The sequence below is a fragment of the Ascidiella aspersa genome, chromosome 6, assembly GCF_963924565.1.
Source record: "Ascidiella aspersa chromosome 6, kaAscAspe10.2, whole genome shotgun sequence".
NCBI classification, from domain to species: domain Eukaryota; kingdom Metazoa; phylum Chordata; class Ascidiacea; order Phlebobranchia; family Ascidiidae; genus Ascidiella; species Ascidiella aspersa.
In genome coordinates, this window is record NC_139452.1 from 11,762,315 (window position 1) to 11,782,678 (window position 20,364).

General features: G+C 44.1%; 2 protein-coding genes across 3 annotated transcripts in view; both read left to right on the forward strand.

Moving 5' to 3' along the window:
* The first annotated feature begins 1,297 nt into the window (after nucleotides 1-1,297).
* On the forward strand, nucleotides 1,298-3,090 carry LOC146139874 (uncharacterized). Its single transcript, XM_083392336.1, has 2 exons — nucleotides 1,298-1,552; nucleotides 2,610-3,090. Exons 1-2 carry the CDS (start codon nucleotides 1,298-1,300, stop codon nucleotides 2,715-2,717), a joined length of 363 nt encoding a protein of 120 aa, XP_083248462.1. The 3' UTR covers nucleotides 2,718-3,090.
* Nucleotides 3,091-10,395: 7,305 nt separating this feature from the next.
* Nucleotides 10,396-20,364, forward strand: part of LOC146139875 (uncharacterized) — a 33,182-nt gene continuing 23,213 nt past the window's right edge. The window contains exons 1-3 of one of the 2 annotated variants that reach the window (XM_083391837.1): nucleotides 10,396-11,119; nucleotides 12,458-12,499; nucleotides 13,921-14,099. In XM_083391837.1, coding sequence (XP_083247963.1) covers nucleotides 11,080-11,119; nucleotides 12,458-12,499; nucleotides 13,921-14,099 — 261 coding nt within the window. In that variant the 5' untranslated portion in view covers nucleotides 10,396-11,079. The remainder of the gene's footprint in view (nucleotides 11,120-12,457; nucleotides 12,500-13,920; nucleotides 14,100-20,364) is intronic. The other variant, XM_083391838.1, reaches the window with a different exon arrangement.

The window sequence follows — 20,364 nt, forward strand, 5'->3', positions numbered from 1 at the left end:
TCTTCTCAATTGACAAACGTCACGAGTCGTTACTTAAAAAATGTATTGCATGCTAGCCAAGTGTTGTGCGCTATAGTTAACCGACTTCACATCACATGATTTGAAATTTCTATTTAGTGACACTCAGTTCACACGTTTAGGCATAAGCAAATTTGTTATGACATTTAAAAAAATATGTTTGCATTATTTATGTCATTTACGAAGATCTTACGAATAACCGCTAAATATTCTTTTGGGTAATATTAATTTAAGGAATGATGAATGGTCGGAATGGTCGGAACGCTCACTAATTTAAGTGTTACCCCGTTATTAAACCAACGCACCATATTTGGGTTAGGGTGGGGGTTAGCGTTTGGGCGAAGGTGGGTCAAGTGTTATTATCTTTAATAATACTACTGTGAGCGTTCCGACCATTCCGACCATTCATCATTCCGCAAATTAGTGTTACCCTATTCTTCGTAACCTGGGCAACGCCGGGTATTTCGTCTATAGTCTTACATAAAACTGTTCAGGTTCGGTTACGGTTTGGAAAAAAATGATTCAAAACTGGGTTATAAAGTTCCGGTCTGGTTCCGGTTCGAATCCCTGCTATTAAAATGATCTCCCTGCTATTAAAATGAAAAGTTAAATTTTAAAGAATACCCTAAAGATACCCTAACCCTGCTGAAAAAAACGAACTGCCACTAACACAACACTGTGCCCGCTATTTTGGAATATACTTCGACGCTTTTTAGTCGATACCTAGAAGTGTTAACTATATCAGTTTCGCTTTTAGCTTGGTTTCTCAGTAGCACAAAAACACACGTGCTTACATTTAGTGCAGAATGCTCGCCAACTTTCGGGCATTGTGACGTAATACGTACGGTTAGCCGTAAAAACAAGCTAACGCCCACAAAAAATAATGTTGAATACAACAGTTAAGACACTTATTGGTGACACGGACACTGCCGAATCATTTGGCGTTCCCCGAAAAATCACCTCGCGTGTCACTTTTGGCACGCCTGCCAGGGCCTACCGACCCCTGCTGCAAACTGTGGTATCCTATAAATGTCATTTAAATATTTACTGTTGGCTGGAAACGTAATACCCGACCATGAGACAACATTGCACGAGAGTAAAGTTACACCATGGCAAACAATGTGTGGTTCGCTGCCACGCAATCAAAACCACTTTTTCGTTCGTATTTAAGTGCTGTGCACTACGATGCCTGAATAGTTTACACAATACAAGGTATACGTGTCGCATATTTGAGCGGAGTACGTAAAAGCATATTTGGTACTACGAAGAAATATCCATTATGTCGCAAATGAAGAAGCCCAGCCAGTTACGTTTCAGTCAAGACACGATCAACAGTTATTTCAGTAACGGCAACGACATTAACGAAACCATCGAACGTATGCTTCGCAGTTGTCGACTTTCCCAGGAATTGGAAGATTTTTTGCCCATTGAGGTGGCCCGATGTTCAAATGATGGTCAGTTGTACAGCAACAATAATCGACGGCTTTACATGCTGCGCGTCCTGGAAAAGCAAGGAAAGCTTCACAGCGTTGCAGTAAGCAAAATCTATACCTGTTTTGCTAATCCGTGCGCATAAATTGGTTACACTGCCATGTAAATACAGTAAACTTTTTCATCTTGCTCGCAGAACTATTTTACTTCTTTGAAATATCAGAGGACCTATCCCTTTAAATAATAAAACTACTACAATCCGTTTAACTTTCTAACCATAGTACTTCTATCCTTCTACATTACAGTTTAATAATCAAATAGGTTAAATGGATATTTGCGGAAAGTTTAATAATATATTGCTGAAACTTTTACCGGCCAATTTTTGAGAACCACAAGTTTATAATTTAGAGCAGTGTCCGCAACCGGCGTATAATGCGCCACACTGGTGTGCCGCGACGTTCCTGGTGGTGTGTTATTCTTCTACTTGTAAGAGTAATTTGTTCTTGTAAAGGTTTAGAACAAAACACAGCAGAATATATTTCAGAACAGAATATTTATTCAACCGTGCATTAGTGTGTTACTTGAGGCTTAACAATAAATTTACATTCCTTTTTTATTCCTCCCCAAGCCATTATTTCCTGTAATTAAATATAGTGACACAAATGAAACCAAATCTAGCCTTTTTAAATTGGTCTGTGGCCCACCTTAAATGTTCTTTTGGCCCACCAGTGAGCCTTGGCCCACTGGTTGAGAACCGCTGATGTAGAGCAAGTTTACCTTCCAGCTTACGTATCGTTTTAGTCTACGTATCAGAAGTGAAAGACAGAGAAAGGAAAGAATCTTCCCCATTACTTTATGTTATACGACAAAAAACGTTATCGTGTTTGCTTTATCGCCTGGTTAAGTTTCATGCTTTGCCCGGGAATTCGAAATCATTTCGTCTGTGGAAATTAAAAACGATAGTTTTATGTAGATGCAAATATTTTACTATTGGAAAAAAAGGAAATGGTCCAAGTTTAATTCGAAAATTGTTATTATATCCCAAAACAACGTTAGGGTGGTAACGTATTTGACGACGAGTTGCGGTTTAGGCCAAATCTAGTTTTAAAATCGTGAAAATTTTCCCATTCAAATATTCACCGTAAAAGTTCTTCTTTCAGGTGAAGGTGGTCGCTCGCGTTCGTCCAAAGGACCGGGATGTTGGTTGTCACGTTCAAATCCGCCGTGGCGAGTGGTATCCGCACTGCAACTGTGGACACAACTACTAAAATTTCATAACAAAAGACCATCGTTCTACTTCTGAAAGTTTCATAATGTGCATTTATTATTGTCTCCCTAAAAGTGCTCAATTCCGCAAACAGCAAAAAATTAAGTTTTCTCTGCAAAGCCAAACAACTTCCACACAGACACCGGTATTTTTGTACAAACGAAAAAAAGAAAATTATTCTTACGGATCCATATTTAATTTTATATAACAAAATAAACCAACAGGCCTATAAAAAATATACATTTTTTTAATATTTGTTATTCATCGGAGTATAAAATAACAATGTAAAAGAAAGTGTTGGAAAAGTATACTGAAGCTTAAAGCAAGCACTATAGCTATTAAATTGAATAAACAGTAAAATCCAGTTAGTATAACAATAATGCGTCATATTATTGATATTATACATGGTTAATATCCCAAAACAGGAAAAATCTTTAACAGAATGTCTAAATAAAGCCAAGTCCACAAAATCCTATTTTTGTCATCCTTATAATAATAATACTAATATTAATAAGGTGTGCTAAAAGGATTATAAAGTGCTTAATATCTCTTTGCATACTTTCTAAAACATTTCAACCGTCATATTAAAACACACATTTCTTTATAAAACGTAATTAAATGTGACTCTAGGTCACTCGTTTTTTAAGTTGTTTTTCACTTTTGTTTCGTAATTCAGTTTTATTCGCAATAGAGTAATCAATTTCTTTATTTTGTATGATTCCATTAACCCTTTGTTTTGTACAATCCAAATAATCATAGGAAAGGTTCTGCCAATCAACAACTATTGTAAACCTGGCAAATGACTGCTACGTTCGTCAAAATCCTAACAAAATACCGCTAGTGGGCGCTTACAAGTTAACATAGTGCTTACGTACATTTATCGCCATAAAATATTTTAATACCATTTTATCCCTGTGACGACAAGAATAGTTTAATTGAAGTTGAGTAACATTTGATTTTTGTCGCTTCGCACAATAAAGTTCAGGAATGCTAAGCTATAATTATATTATGTCCATCGTTATCTGTAAAACATCTTTATGGGATCGTTTTATTGTCACGAAGACGAAGCAGCTATTAAACATTATTAGCGTTCAACAGTTTAATCTTCATCGGTTCCAAACCACATTATTTGATTCCTGTTATACTACAACGTCAAAAGTATACTCAAAAACCCTTTGCCGTATCGAAAAGATAGAAGGTGTCTTATGGTGCGCCCCGAACGAACTGTGTTCAAAGACAGAATCAATACGTAATAGCGCAAATACATACATGTCACATCCTATTCGCTCGACTTGTCAATCGCCTGCCCTGTCGATGCAACGTAGGCTGTTAGGCGCTCGAAATGCGAGGCACAGTGAAATGGCCGAACCATACCCACGTGTCCACCGTAAACGAAAAACAAACAAGCCCGTATATTTCCTTGTAAATCCCAGTCGCTAGGTTTTTCTTGCAATTGGATCGACGGAGGTAGCACACTGAGACGTCCGACTTTCGCCACTAAAATATTTTTGAAGCCGGTTATCCGCAAGGAAGGAAGCAGTAAAATAACCCGCTGTTTATTAGTTTATAGTAAGCCTTTTACCGTATAGCTGCCCGTGCTTTTATGTTAAGGGTGGTATATTCGAAACCCAATTTGTACGGTAATTTGAAAAATCATTTGCGATCATACAACACATTTCTACTTTAAATGGTTAACTTTTAAAAAAGAATGGGTTAACAACTGAAAGTAACTCAAGCTGGAAACGCTAAGCAAGTTTGGCCTGATACCTGTAAAAAATAATTCGAACAATTTAATTTGTCTATTTTACTTGTTGGAGCGTATTAATAACGTCTTATGGTATCGGATTTAATTACAGGTATTTTTGTCTAAAATATCGTGTATTAGTATCGGAAAAAATGTTTGGTATCAGACATCTCTAATTGTTTTTTTGTTGCTTTTTCTATGTATAAAATGCATTGTGTTTCTCAGAATCTCAATGGCAATGTGGGAATCGACAAAATTGATTGTCTTTCTGATTCTGAATAGAATTATTGTCAGTCCAATTCTCTATCAAATGAAGTGAGGTATAATTTCGGTTGTGACTCTTTGTTACGATGCCTACGTGATCTCGCGCAGTTTGTATTTCCTTTTTAGCACTGATAAAGCCGGTTCGTCGTTAAAATGGAATGCAGTTATAATGTTCTTTCACGTGTAAAGTACAATGGAAGAACACCTGGTTTATGAACATCATCTGGGCCGCGTTGTAAATTGACTAGATTTGCTAACATTTATTGGAACGCTTTATAGTTTTGTTTAAACCGTCATTGCCTGAAAACGATGGCGATCGAGCCATTCTGATAATAAACATTTGAAAATCACGATTCCGTTTTATTGTTAAAATGGCGGTCGAACTTATCAGCACAGAAATATTCCGATACCCTCCTATGTTTTGGGACATAATTAGTGAATTTCTCTCCAACAGTTTCGTTTCCATACCGCCCATGGATGAATTCGACAGAGGACGGTCGTTATCTAGAAAGCACCTTTATCTTCGGACAACAAGCGTCTAATTGTCGGTTAGACGGACGGCGAGGTAAACTGTGCGGAAAGCGCTAAAATTGGTCGCCTTAAAGTATCGAACACACAAATCGGCTACAGTGGAGTCAAATGCGGGTATTTCCAAGCTACGCGCGGCCGCGGTGTGATGTAACCTAAACCCGTCTCGGCGAAAAAATTATGCACTTCAAACGCACTCGCGCGCTCCGAGCGGCCTCTAATTAATTTTTCATGAGCTCGCTCGCAACCGGTCGTTTGCCAATTTAAAACGCTTCCTATTTCGCTTTGTTCGATGTTTAAGAGGAATGCTCGCCACGACGAGTCTTTCCGACTGCGGGTTTGGATTGGAGCCAGGTCGCTATACCGCTGCAGATTCTATTTGAATAAGGTAAGTTGAGGCCTTGTGGAACCTTACCCAGTTTCTATAGCATCCCGTCAAACAGGACGCACCGGCTACGGAGTGAAGCCAGTTTCCATCGTATTCTCCACGTCTCGTCAGTAAAATTAGTGATTCCCAACCTTTTTGTTCTTGATCTACTTTTAATGCAAGTTTTTTTGTGCGACCTGTAATGAGATATGAGATAACGAATGAAAAAAAAATTAATGAGAAAAAACAAAATGTATGCACAATGAAATTTACTAGCCTATTAGTGCCAAACTTTAGCTTGCATATTGGATATTATCAGATTAAGTCAAGGCTTGATTGGAGACAAGCTCACACGTAACGTAGCATAAAGAGTGTCCGTTTTCTGGCTGTTCCCAGCCTTGTGTTTTCTAATTGTTACGCAGCAAGCCACTGGTTGGGAAGCTCTGAGTTATACTTTTTGTTACGGCCAAGATACAAAAAGTTCATTATTTGTCGTGGTCAAGAGGGTATATATTAAAAAATGGCGCGAATGTACGACGTCTTTCAACGCGACGCGATTTACTGTTCTGTTAGAGTCAACTAGTAGGGGAAGCTTGGTTACTTAATTTCATTGGGAACACACAATAAGAAATACAAAGCATCAATATCTAAATTAGAAAAATACAAATTCTATATAGCACTTAGATCAACGACATAATAAAGCCAAATTCAGCGATAATCACAAAAGAATGAGATCTAGAATCACAAGACCTGAACTTGTTGGAATAAAGCCTAAATGGAAAAAAAGACCGCCTAAAACTAAAGGGAGGGGACATAGGACGATTGGGGGATACTTGGCTGAAATCGGTAGTTTTGGTGTCGACGTACTAGTTTTAACGGCGCCGTCGTTATAGCACGGGTTGAAAATATTAGGACAGTAAGTGATGAAGTTAGGGTTGGGGTTTTGGGTTGAGTAAAATGCTGTAGGGGCTCATCCTGACCACTTAGGCCATATTCCGAACTCTTTTATCCCGACGATGTTCTAATTTCGGTCTTATGGCTGGAGTGCAGTTCAATCGCCACTTTCTCATACGCTTCGTCAATTCGTACAAAATGTAGTTGTACAACTTTAAATGAAATGGACTTTTGTCTAACTCCAAATTAACCGCTTCAAAGGTCGGTCATTCGAGTAGATCTAGTATATTTCGTCGAGAGTCCGAACAGCGAACACGTCGCCAAACTCGTTCGTCAAACTCCGCCCAGGCAGCAAGCAATTATTGGTCATAAGTGTCAGTTGATTTTACGTGCTAAAATCGCGACGATGGTGCATCAAAGGCGATCGACGTTCAAAGGCGATCTCGCACACCAGCCGCGTCGCGCTAATTCGGCCCTTCGCACCTCTGAGCCGCGTTTGATTTGTGGACACCGCCCTTCTCGCTACCCCGACCCCCCAAAAAAAACTCAATCAATGACGTGTTTGGGATACGCCAGCTCTTTCGTGTTTACGCCTCCACCAAATTCGCCGTGGGACTCGCAAGGCAGCTGTGTGCGCTCGCTATAAAGCAAAACCGCGGTTCGTTTGACAAAACGTTTGCAATGGAGAAAAAAAACACAGTGCCCGGTGCGACGTTGTTTGATCAGGTCGCGTAAAATTTTATGTTTAAAATTTACGTTCGCCAAGATAATGGGGACTGTTAAATCGGCTAAAACGGAGGTCGATTTTCCGTTGAGCAAATAAAATCAACCAGGGCAGAAGACAAACAAGTGTACAAGCGCAAGAAAAAAACGCCAATACGTTTTTGAGACGAGGCCAATTTAGTGTCTGAGATTCATTCAGGTGAATAAAAACGCTTGTCCTTTGATCTCGACTCTTATTGTCGTCGGGGTCGCAGCCCGGATGAAAGATGATCAAATCGCATTTTAGGATCGTTGTTTCTCAAATTTCAAAGTCAACGAGGCGATGAGAAATAGACGTTTGAGACGCAAAGGATTCCGAAACAAAACCGCCCCGTGCATTAGGTCGATATTAGAACCTCCTTCCGACTTGACGCAATTGTAAAACCGGTAAATCATCGCGTACAATATCGTATAACACCCATTACAGCACCAGGAAGTAGTCGTGGACGAATCGTATTTCTTCTAGGAATTTTTCGGTAAGCGTGCAACTTGCAAATTTATATCGTAATTGCCGTATAATTCACACGCCTCCGAAGGTTTTTATCGTGCTGTGGCATGTGTACAGTTATCTCTGACAATAGAAATAAGGTCTTATTTTTTTGCCGCGAGTAAACAGGCGTAAGACAAAAGCGGTGAATTGGCGCTATTGTTGTTGCATAACAGGCGGCCGCCGCCGCGGTCCGGGCTATTTACCGCGGAAGTCGATTTTGATGTGGCGAGGAATCCCGAGCAGTATCCCTTTAATCGCTCGTCGCCGCTTGCGCTCGTGCACACACACACACGTACACAGCTCCTCGCGAAGTGTGTGAGCGCGCCTTGCCGCGCGGGACAAAGCCGACTTCAAAGCGGGGCGCGGGCTTACTTCAAAGGCGCGGGCTTGCATTCCGCGCTCGCGTGAGCGTAAAAAGCGCGGCGCAACGAGGAGCAAAGGGCGAGCGGAGCGGCGAAAGATACAAGGGCAGAGCCCGCCGGGAGCGCCTGTGTGATTTTAACGAGCCGTGATGAAGGGGCCTCGGGGCCCTGTAGCTTGCCGCTGAAGCCGATTCGACTTACGCCAGAGCGGGTTCGCCTCTTTCTTTTTCTCTCCCTTTTTCGCTCACTCTCTCTTTCTCTCTCGCTTGCCGAAGCAAATGATTTGAACTCAGCCGAGTGGTCTGAAGGCTTTGGCGGCCTCCGAACGAACGGGCGCTTTTTTCTGGAGAGCACGCGGCGTCGGCGGCCGACTGCCAGTTATTGTGGGCAAAGCGGATCGGCGGTTGTTGTCCCGAACGCTTTCAAACGCCCCGACATTGCGTGCAACCTGAGCGTAGAGAGAGCGGTGTGTTGGTCTCGTCGCTTCTTCGGCGATGCTATTTGCCTGATGCAGCGCGCGTTCAAAGCCGGGGGATTATAGAAGAAAAGGTAAAAAAAGCGAGCGAAGTTGACGGCGCATAAAATGTGACGGATTTGGCTTGATTGTTGCCTTTCCCGCGTTCGTCGTGCCGATAATCTGTAAAGCACGCCGAAACGTCGCTGGGAGTCAGAATCCAGCAATTTTGTTTTGGTATGCCGGGTTAGGAAAGCAGCTACAGCGAGCGAGATCCAGTCTTGTACGTTTGACAAAAGTATTAGGCGAATTCGTAGGATGACAAAAATGCCGGGGCACTTTTATCAGGCAATTGTTGAGGGCGGTCATTTCGAGTTCCGGAAAGCGTACGTCATACGCTTTAGGAATTTTAAACCGATAGGCCCGCCTTCGGACCCGGATTGTCCCGGCTCGAACACGTTGATCTGTTTATGGCACCTTTGAAGTGCTCGGCGAAGCAAGGAGGCGGCGTTTTATTTCATTCATAACAAGCCGCGCGCACGTAATTATTGCCTTTGCCCGCTCTGTCGTGTCGCCCAACCGGGCCAACTTTGAGCGCCAGGGTTGTACTTAAATTCAAAGTCGGCCGCTCGCTAATGGACTGTCCTGTCGTGGAGATTCGCCGGCCATCAGTTAAGCTATCTCGCCGCTTTGTGTTCTTTTGCTTGGTGCCGCGCCTTTGGAAAGCGAAAAAAGCTAGGTATATGGCGTATCACCAATTTGGGAGCAAAGCATGCTTTAGTTTACCATTTATTTTCGAGTCAGCTGCTTTCTTGCCAAGGCAGAGCTGTCCTGGAAGTTATTTCATTCAAACTTTAAAGGATATCCTGGCAGTTCTGCGTATGTAGTAATTATGTGTTTTTGGTTGAAGCTGAAAGACAATTTTCGCTTGCTAGGTTTGAATCGCTAATTAATTAACATGCTCGTTGGTCGACTTGGCAGTTTAAATGCGTCCTACTGAGAAACTTACACTCTACTTTATTTGTTGCTGGATTCAATTTCAATGAATTATAAAAGAACATCAGGTTATTAGTTATACTGATTTGATTATATATAGCGAATTTACATTAGTAGCCAGCTGAATTATTGAAATGTGTACGCTCACTGGGTTTCTATTGGGCAATTAGCTAAAAGTAATTTAGTTAAGGGAACATTGTCTCTCGTACCTTACGTAGGACCAGTCGGCGAGTTCGCCTTCATAGAAATAAGTGTCGGAATGAACAGTAAAGTGCTCTGACCAACTCCCGTCGGTACGGTTCCCAAGAGACAAAGTCACACTGCGTGTGGCAGATGGCAGAGAAAGAGCGGACAGTTGATTAATGAACAATGACCAGTCCGAATGTATGCTGGCCAATATCACTTTTTAAACCTTTATGCCTATGTTGAGCGCTAGTGTATAGTTTGATGTTTTGATTGTCTTAACCAAAAAAGGAACAGTTTTCGCATGTTGATGGTTGTTAGTTGTGAATGGTTTTGGAAATGTAATCCACATCATCTTCTTAGTTAATGTTTTCATAAATGAATCGCATTTGGATAACTTACTATTGGGCAGTGTTATTTATCAATAGAAGTCAACAAAATGGGGTTGTGAATTATCACTAGCTTCTGAATAGGTGATTTGCCAACTTGAAACCGTTGAGGCGGCAATATTCCGTCAGCCGTTGTTAGTTCGGTCGTTCCCACAAACAGATTTGCCGCGGTTTCCTTCGTCAGCGCGTTCACTTCGCTGCTTGCCGGCTACATTAGCTGTTGTGCTGATTTCCTTCTGAGAGACTGCGCCCGACGAGGCCCACAAAGCATTGACCCGGTTCTCAGCGGGACTGGGCGCAATATCCCGCCCGTCCGTCGTAATCGATTTATACCAGCAAACAAAAACCGCTTTGCGCTGTGTGCTGTTTTGCGCGGCCCAAAGAGTTTCCGATGTCGCTTCGCAGCGGTTATATTCAATGAAGAGAAGAACCTCGGCGAATTTTTATGGTTCCGGGATGTAACCGGCGTGGTTTTGTGCGGCAACGTTTTTTTTTTCGCAATGAAAATACGTCAGTTCGCCTGCAAGACGTTGTCTTGACTGTAAAAGGGATTTCGACGCTTTAGATTGAAAGCTTGGAATTACTGAAGCTTAAGTGAAGGTTTTGTTGAATGCCACTAAATGTGTGAGTACAAAATAGGAGTTCTAGCTTTTCGTTCATTCCAGCGTTTCAGCTATTCAGATAACAATCTGTCGTGTGTGAACGTTAACCATGACGACTAACTAAAAGACCTTTTTAGCGCAGTAGTTGTTATTTGAAAAGTGATAAAAGTGAGGTGTTTACCGCCTTTGTTCTGCTTAACTGAAAGTAATAAAGCAGAAAGGACGTGCCTTACTTCGGCCAAGGTGCACCATCGGCATTGAATGGCGCCAAAAGACCTATGTGGATTTATAGCTTCGCAAATCTGTTGGATATATAAGCGTTGTTAGAATGGGAGTCAGGCTCAGCAAGCCGAAGATACGTCGACGGCGTAAGTATCCGTAACATACAATAGTTGCATAAAATTTCCCACTAGATGGTACATTATGTATAGCGGCCGCACTGTTTGTCCTAATGGTGTTTTGGCCAATTTATAAAAGCACTAAATGCATATGCCTTTAAGCTACTATTTGTTTTCAAATCTCAATTTATGTAAAAAAGGACTAATGTTGTGTCAAATATCTCATTGTATGGAACCCCAAGATATCGGTCAACTTCTAGTTATTACCTAAACTATTAACGCATTAAAATGTCCCAGGTCCTATTAGATTTACTATTATCCGCCGCTGTATAAATTACAGCCAAAACATCAAAATGGGTTTAAAAGGAGGGTTAGAAAATAACCCAGGTCGATAAAATTGTCACACACAAACCCCCAGCTATAGCTTGGTGTATTCCTGAAATGCCCGCAATAATTCGAACCGGCCACTGCACAAAGGCGCCAGTTACTCGGTTATAGCACGGTGCCCCAAGGGTCGAATAGAACTGTCCTGCCAGCATTAGTAGAGTTCCCGTTTTCTCTCCTTATTGTTCCCCTTCCCCTTAGCGCGGTCGCGCTTTAGACGCAAAGTGCGATAAAAATGCTGCGAAAACAAACGCGGCCCTCACTTACGCGCCTTGCGTGCACCGGCCCGGGCGTGCTTTCATTTGCAAAGAAAACATGCGCGGCCCTCGACGGCCGTCCACCTCAAAGCAAATTGCTCGTCGCAATGTGATTTCGGCAATCCGCAAGTGTGCATTTTAAATGGGCCGAGGCGGAAAGTTTGACTTGATCGTGATTCAAAGGATCCAATCTTTTCGGCTTATCGAAAACGTTGTTTTTTTAAGGTTATTTTCGCGATTTTAAATGTCCTGCGCTTTCCCTACCTTAATGAGCAAGTCTACCGTTGGTTCGGATGACACCGATAGAGATCAAACTAAGCTAGTGATTTCCAAGCTTTTCAAAAATAGTTTGCATGAAGTCCACTTGAAATATATTTACTAATTTACGCGTTAATTTTTCAGTGATTTGCTAATTAAGTTGTAGGCCAAAATTAGTTCTTCTGAAACTATTTTCGTTCCCATTTTTAAGAAACACCAAACTAGCAGAAAAATAAGGCTTTTACATTTAAGTTTTTACAAAAATAGGATTTTCGGGGTTGCTAAATCAGTTGCTAATGACCCAAAACGATACCAATAGCATGATGCATGACTGTGTAAGTTGTATATTGTGATGCTTGTCAGGATACAAAACCCAGACACTTTTATATTGTCTGGGCACTGTGCAGCGAACCCCTTTCCCTTCCAAGCCACATACACGCTAACAACTCGTGCTTAATGCGTTTTTCAGGCCTGCGGAGTCGCTCAAGCTCAAAAAGACAAGCGCCAGAAGGTAAGGCTTAACCCCGCTAATGCAGTTTGCGTAAATGCCAGGATTGTTTTTGCAGCCAGCCCTTAAGCCGGCGGCACTGGCGCAGCGGAGATCCTGACTATGTTGTGCGCTTTAGGAATGCCTTTCTGCACGTTGCTTACTGTTTTACAGCTCGTATTGCTGGTACAAAGATAAAACAGCTTCACTTAGCGTATACCTTTATTGTAAGTGTGTAAAAATTGGATCTGAAAGGCTGCTGTTTGTTTTGCCTAAATTAAAATGAAACGGACCGCCACAGTATTTAACCTTTAAGGCTTGTATTTTTTTATTCGCCATATAATATAACCAAACGGCGGCGCTTCCATCAATCGCTTTCCCATATTTATGCCCCAAACAGTCGGCCCGGCGATTGATGCCAGACGAACAACAACTAGAGAGTCGAAAATCGGTCGGGCGGCTACACGAATCGAACTCGCCGCATTAGCGGGCCCAAAATATTTACGCCCATTGTGCGGGTGAAGCCGCTCGCCTTTGCGCTCAGATCCTATCTACTGTTACGCGGGCAGATTAAAAGGGAGCCCTGCGCCCGCCGGGTCGCCAGTCGTTTTATCTCGCGATTTTAGCGCCTCCAGCACTCTGTTGCTGTACAGTATTGTCCCGACAGAAGCAGCAGGAGCACGTGATTCGATCGCTGTACAGCTTAATGGGAGACAAATCTTTGATCGCTGGTCTTTGTTCGAAACTACATACGAATCGCGACCGGCCTTTGTGTTGCCTTTCCCCACGGCAGGAACGCTCGAATTACAACCCCTTTTAAACTTACACGGGTCTCAGCGGAAGCCAAAGAATAAATGTCGACTGAGGAGCGTTTGTGTTTTGGGTCCAGATAAATGGATCAGAGGGGATTTTGCGAACCGGGGCCTTTATTCGACGTCGATTACAACTGAATTGCTGTTCAACAGAAGCGCCCTTTTACCGGCTATGTTAAGCTGCGAATTATTCTTTGCCTAACTTTATTTTTAAAAACGAACCATCTCCAGCTAACCAAAGAAACGTTATTCTGCTAAACAAAACAAATAAAATCATGAATAAATGTTCAAAACTTACCAAATAAAAGTATAAAATGTCGACCAGCATAAGCGAACGTTTACCCGTTATATGGAGTTGACAAATTTTATTTTTTAATGCATAAAACCTTTTTTATCCAGTCATATAGAAATAAAACTTAACATAAAATTGGCTCAAAGCAAATTAGTCGCTCGGTAAGAAATGATTCAAGAGATGATTCTCTGATCGGTTTAAATGGGGCAATCGCAAAGTTTAGAGGTAAAATCAATGTAAAATCAATGTAAACCCTCCGCAATGCCTATTGAGTGCGCTAAATTCTCACCCGGCGTTCATTGTCCGATTTCGCAACTGACGTTTGTGTTCTTGCTTCAAAGGCCAGTCATGCCCGGCTTCGGTCCCCGTCGCCGCATCGGGAGGGGAGGACGAGAAGCGGCGGAAGTGCGCCGGAGCGTGTCCGTGCAACAAACCGCACTATGAAGTCACAGAGGAAGGAGCCCGCGGCAAGGATTCGCCCCGTCAGGAGACCCGGTGCATTAAAGACCCACCGTCCAAGGTAAAGCCTAAACGGTCCACCTACCCTTAGCTCAGATAGGTCTTATGCGTTGAGATAGGTCGTGCGAGACTAATTGTTCGACTTTTGGCGGCGATGAGCTATTTTGTGACGTAGGGCTACGTACGTGTAGGTGAGTGTGGGCTGGCTGAGGGAATTTAATCGAGGTTCGGCCTACCTGTTGTGCGCCAATTACAGCTCGTAATTCGAGCATGTCCGCCTTCGGATTACGTAACGTGGTTTCTCTCGTTTGCGAACTCTTGTAACTTGGCGGGCGGTTGCTTAAATATCCAAATAGCGGAACATTGCTTTTCGATGGGCTCAAGTGGCAATTAGAATTACACCATTTGTACGGGGGCCTTTCTCTTTATATTCGCGACGCATTACAACGGCAAATGCGCCTCTTTTTAATAACTTAGGATAGGCGAGTGACTGCCTTTCCCTCTTAAAGCACAAGCATTTGCCGTTGGATCTTGAAACGCGGCAAACGTGAAAAGATAACGATCGGCATGCCACGAGTGTGGCGGCCCTGCAGTGAACAGGCAGTGACATCAGCTACAAAAAGGGAAGACGCTCGGTTGGTGGTTGAGGCAAGCTATCGGCGCCTAATCCACGCACCAAAAACAGAACACGAAATGTGGAGCTTCCACCGGCAGAAACCATGGGGCGAAACCTATTCGCAATCTCATCGGCGCTGCTTTGCTTTGATCCGCTCTTTACTTCTGTCGTCACCTGTGCTCTTCATGGCGTTTTGACGGGAGAGGGTGCATCTTTCTTTTTGCCCGTCCGCCGCTGCTTCATTTTGGGTTTCCTGCCGCCCACGAACGCGCGCTCTCTGGCCCACTGCCAAGCTCTAGGGTTAAAACAAAAGCCGCCGCCGCCGCTGCTTACAAGCGGGATGCTAAAGGCGCGCTGTCACCGTTCTCGTCAGCTTGATGTTTCGCTTCGTTTCCCGTTTCTCGTGTTTTGATATGCGGTTTCGCAGACACGAAGTCGCAGTCCACAAATCTCTGGCACGGCGTCACCGGTGCTGCAGCCTCGCTTTTCGTATTATTGGATTCGCGTAGTTAATATCGCGATATTCCCCGCCCGCCACAACTGCGTAGTATAAATGCCCTGCGTCGCGGAGTTTTCGGTGCGACACGAATCCCCGGCCGCAAAAGCCGGACGCGTGATAGTGATCGTCACAGGTCGGAACGCATCCCTTCGTCTAACTCTAAACCCGGCTAATTCGTCGTCGCAAAAATATGTCGCCATCCTTGGCTACGTCAAGGAACGGACGCGCGAGACCGAGGCGTCGCAGGGATTATTATCCACTTAAAGGAACGCTGTTCTTCTGACACAGGACAGCTCACAGAGGACGCGACAAGCGGGCTCCTACGCATCACAGGGCGACCGCAAACCGTATGACAGCCGCATAATTACTGGACAAATTGTTTTCAAGAACATTCTAGGCCGATTTCGAGTCATATTAGGATCCTATAATATCCACTTTCGAAAGTTTGAAAGTAAACAGCACGCGAACCGTCAGCCTTTGTTACGTCACAAGCAGCCTCGAGTCCGTTGTGTCAACAGCAGCAGATACCGCCCGCTTTGAACGTGGCCGTCGCTGTTATTACAAGTAGCCGCGATTGGGGCGCGCTCCTTTGAAGATTACGCGGTCTCCGAAGCAGAAGCGCAACCCCCGCTCACCCCTTGCGCTGTTTAATTGACTTCGCGCTTAGTATCCAAGCATGGCGCTCGACAATCCTAAATAAAGTGTTGAATATTTTATGGATGCTGTTGCAGTCATGCGAGGTTAGAAATAGAGATTTTAGTGGTTTTAAACCCCATGTTATCTTGTATTCTCTCTAAACAAGTTTTGACTACTTTAGTTTAATGAATTTGCGAACAAAAGTTGCCGATTCAAATCAGTTAACAATGTTAATATTTCTGCCTCGAGTTGTCAGTTCCTTATCTTATATGTTACGTGTAAGCAGTCCATAAATATATATAGCCTACAACGATGTGAAATCAATTGGCGCATTCAAATTTGGGAGATATTTTTTAGTATGTTCACGTTACAGTGACCACTCAGTCTTTATCCAAGTATACTAATCTCTGTGAAATTAGCTTTCAGCCCAATCTCAGTTGCATTTGCCTGTCGTCCAATCATTGGACATCTGTCGAAATAGCGAAACAAGTGTCGCGGTCGCATTCACTTGACCCCTGGCCACGAGTGCACGTGGGTGTGTCCGGTAACTGCAGCAAGCCCCTTTTTACCCCCCCGGCGTGCCGAGCGTTCCGTGGTTATCTCTGAGAATGCGAAGACGCCAGTCGGCCACGCGGTTCCCGCCCAACTGCAAAGTGCCATGGAATGCGCCGCGTCAAATCTGCTTGCTGGCGGCTGTGAAGCCTGGCTACTCCACGCGCAAAGCCACTTCAGGGTCAAATCGACGGTTTTATCTGCAGACAAGGGCACCCCAACGACGCCACTGAATATATTGCGCGTATTCTCGCATTGCATAAGGCATGCTGCCCCACCGCCTCGTGCATTTCTTATCGTGGAAGCAAGGCTTTCTTCATGCAAAGCGCATCACGGATTATATACAGAAATGTCAGGTCATTTTTTGCGGTCAAAGCTCCATTTTACGTGGTTACCTTATGGCAAGATTCTAAACTGAAACGACAAAGGCGTTAAAACTTGCGTTTAATACCAAGCTGACGCCTAATTGATAACTTCTACGCTTGTAAATATCACACAATATGTTTCGGCCATACACGTGAGGGCGTTGCTTGTGTTGCTGTTTCCGTTTTTTGTCAACGGCCTTGTCAATTAAAATCATTGCTTCTCTAAGGTTTGATAGCCACACTATTCTTACTGCGAGGGCGGCTCTACTATTCCAGTGCTATTACGGGTATATACGATGTCATTAGGCACGGTACACAAAGAAGTGACATCGCTTAAAGAGATTTTTTCAAAGTCGTTAACTTAAATGGTTACTTCGGACTTAGCGAGACTGCTATAAAAGCAAGGCATAATATTTGCACAAATCCTAATTACCCATGTGTAAAATGTGGCTAGAAAAGGGAACATATTTACCTATAAAATACTCGATTAATAACGTATAGTTAAATCGCTCGGAAGAAACCGAATAGTACAATCAAATGCGCTGTAATAAACGTCACATTGATCTGGACACGGGTTTAAAATCACTATAGACGAACGTCGTCTACGGAAAAATCTCTCAACCCTGCTTGCACATATGCACCAGGCCGCTGCGTTCAATCCATCACAGTGTAGAAGGAAAATGGCTCGAAGCGGGGTATTTAGGCAGACAACACTGCATAGCGTGCGGCGCAACCGCGCCAGTCCGGTTCCGACTGGGCATCTCGTTTCGACCCCAAGCCTCCCCCTTTGTGTCTCCTGGCCTGTAAAGGCCCCGCGCGCCCGATTAAGTAGCGAAGATCATAGGCCCAAAGTAAACAGGACGACGCGCTTGACTGGCGAGATGGAAAGCGCCGCGGCACAAATAAAGAAGGCAAACAACGCGCCAGATCTCAAAGAAGCCTCCCCGGGGTCTCCATATCTATTTGAACACGGGGTCCCAGCTTCTCGCCGCCCGACCGCCCGCCTTTACGACAATTATTTCCGCGGCGCGCTTGTGAAACTTCCATTTTTACGCTTCGCTCGTCAATGACGGGCGGCTAGAAAATGGAAAGGAGGACTATCCACCCCCCTTTACCAACCACCAGCGTTTATGTGGGGCGTTTGCGGCTCAGCGCCGACCGCACGCAATCCAACAGGTCGCTGGCGATGAGCTACGAGTGTGTGTGTACGAGTGTGTGTGTGAGTGTGAGCTTGTGTGCCTTTTACTTTCTGCAAACAAGAGCGCCGACCTGTTCTTCTGATCGGTTTATTATAGCGCACGGAATTCCATTCTTGTCTCGATAGTGGGGCGCGGAGGCTTTGTCGCGCTTCTGGCTGATCAAAATATTTCCATGACTCTAAGATTTTTTTTATAAGCGATTTGCGCCGTTTCCCCGCGTTTTCAGTAGCAAGGCTTTGCATTAACTTTGCGCTTTCGAATTTCTGTCATTTTATTCCCTTTTTCTGTCGTTTAAATTCCCTAGAAAATGAAGCTGTTTCTCTCTTGTGTGCCTCTCGCCACTTTGCCATGATGTTTCATTGAGGCAATCTTCAATTAACTTTTCGACGGCCAAAAAGAAGCCGTGCGAAACCGCCTCGGAAAAAGTCTCCTTATTTGTTCCACGACCTCGCCGTCATATTCTCAGCGGGCGCATAACCTCAAGCCTCCTTTGGTTCTCCAGTCGCGACACTCGACTTATTTTTGCGCCGGGCCTGAAGTGGTCCTTCGCTGCACCGAAATAGCGTCCGGCTGTTTCGCGGGCATAGCTGAACAAATAAATCGTGCCGCTATACTTAGCACTTTCGGGCGCGAAACTGCATGTCATTCTGATTTTCTTCGGCGAATTGGGCGCTCAATAAGCATCCCGTTTTTTTTTCGCGGTCCGTTTCAAGTGGTCGCCGTTAAAGAGTTTCGCGAACTCGCTATCCCCAACTATATGTTGACCGAGCGCCGCCATTAATTCCATTACCGAAGCTCGCAGCGCTATTTTCGGGCGCGTTTGGAAAATCGGCGTTATTACCGGCGGTTCACCCCCCCCCTCTTTCTCTGTTCCCGAATCTTGCGGGCAGCGGCGAAAATCGATTCGGCGGTTTCAGTGCGGTGTATTCCTCTTTTAGTCGAGGCCCGGGACACCGCGACACCCAATCGCCGGCCTTTGTTTCTCTGTTTGTGAAGGAAGCTTTTCGCCGCTTTGATCGCCACGAGATAAATTCCCGCTCGGCTCGGATTTCCCGCCTTCGCTCGTTTGTAAGCCGAACCACCCGGCAGCATGGCCTCCGTTCAAGATGACGTCACTTAATTTCTGGACGCGGCTTCAGGCCAACACTGTTTTCGGCCAAATTGTTTTTCTGGAACATTCGTCAAATATAGAGCAGTCGAACTGCTTACAAACCTGTTGCTGAAATTTTAATACTGAATCTGTGTGCCGCGTGGTTCACAACTCTGCCCCAAAACAATTTAAAGAAACTCATAAAAATGGCAAAATACTTTACTTGCCAAATATCCATTTAAAATCTTACTATAAATTTCTTCTGAAAATTATGGTATTCACTTGTGTGATATTTAGAAAAGTCACAATCAGGAATCACTGGGCTTAATTGACCATTTGGAAAGGGTAAATAGGCACCACAACACACAGAAAAAAATCACCAAAGCCGCCGCCACCACAGACAGTTTCCAAATTGTATTCATGGCTTAGCTACAGTTTGGTGTCACAACACACGTCTAGCCTGTTGTACACCGGATTCCCATCCCTGTCCGCAATACATAACTGCCCTCTGTTGGGCGATCTATGCGCTGTAAGGCAGCGGCGTGTTTCATCCTCGCCTATGCCGTTTTGCTTTGAAACAAACCATCAATGAAACCGACGCTGTGCACCTGGCTAGGGCCATTTTGATTGGCTCTCCTACTCGTCCGGCGGCATGAGGTAATCATTGCGTTCTAGTTTCATACAAGTTACAACAATATGTTACTCAAATTTCGGATTACACCAACTGAATGCTTACCGTTGCTGTTAGGTCTGTACAACCTTAAGCATAAAACTTTGTGAAACCACTTTACAATTGATACAAGGAGCTTGATTTGCTGCCAAATGGCCTCAAATCGTCTGAACAGTGCGTTTCATTTGGTATGTTTGGCTTGGGTTGAACACCCAGCTAAATTGAATCAAAACTTTCGATTGAAAGCCTGCTGCAATTCGTCAAATTTCGCGTCCCACGATCTCGATTACGATCGCGTGCCGAAAAGCCGCCCGGACTTTGTTCCACAAACAGCAGCGGACAGCCGAGCAAAGAGTCGTAAATCTCGTGCAAAAAACGTATACAGCGCCTTCGCGCAACCGGGGCTCAACAAAGGCCACGGGGCTTGGCTCGAAATGCAGCAAGCGCGCCTAAGCCAGCAAGAGAGCCATTCGTCTTCCAGTGGCTGTCGCTCGTATACGTATACCGCTATGCGATAACGGGCTTAGCGGAGAGACGGCGAAATCGCTAAAGCACTGTATATATTAACGACTTGATGCTGCAAAGATGCGAAATGAGCTGTATGCAAGCACGGCGCGTGTCGGCTGCTGCGCCTGCCTAACTGTGCGATCACGCTTAATGGTCGTTATGGTTTATGAGGGCAATTCGGAATTAGACTGA

What these genes read in the sequence shown, in the direction of transcription:
- LOC146139874 (XM_083392336.1), top strand. Translation starts at nt 1,298, where the DNA reads ATGTCGCAAATGAAGAAGCCCAGCCAGTTACGTTTCAGTCAAGACACG. An exon ending in GAAAGCTTCACAGCGTTGCA is followed by an intron (nt 1,553 to 2,609) that starts GTAAGCAAAATC and finishes TTCTTCTTTCAG; the next exon opens with GTGAAGGTGGTCGCTCGCGT.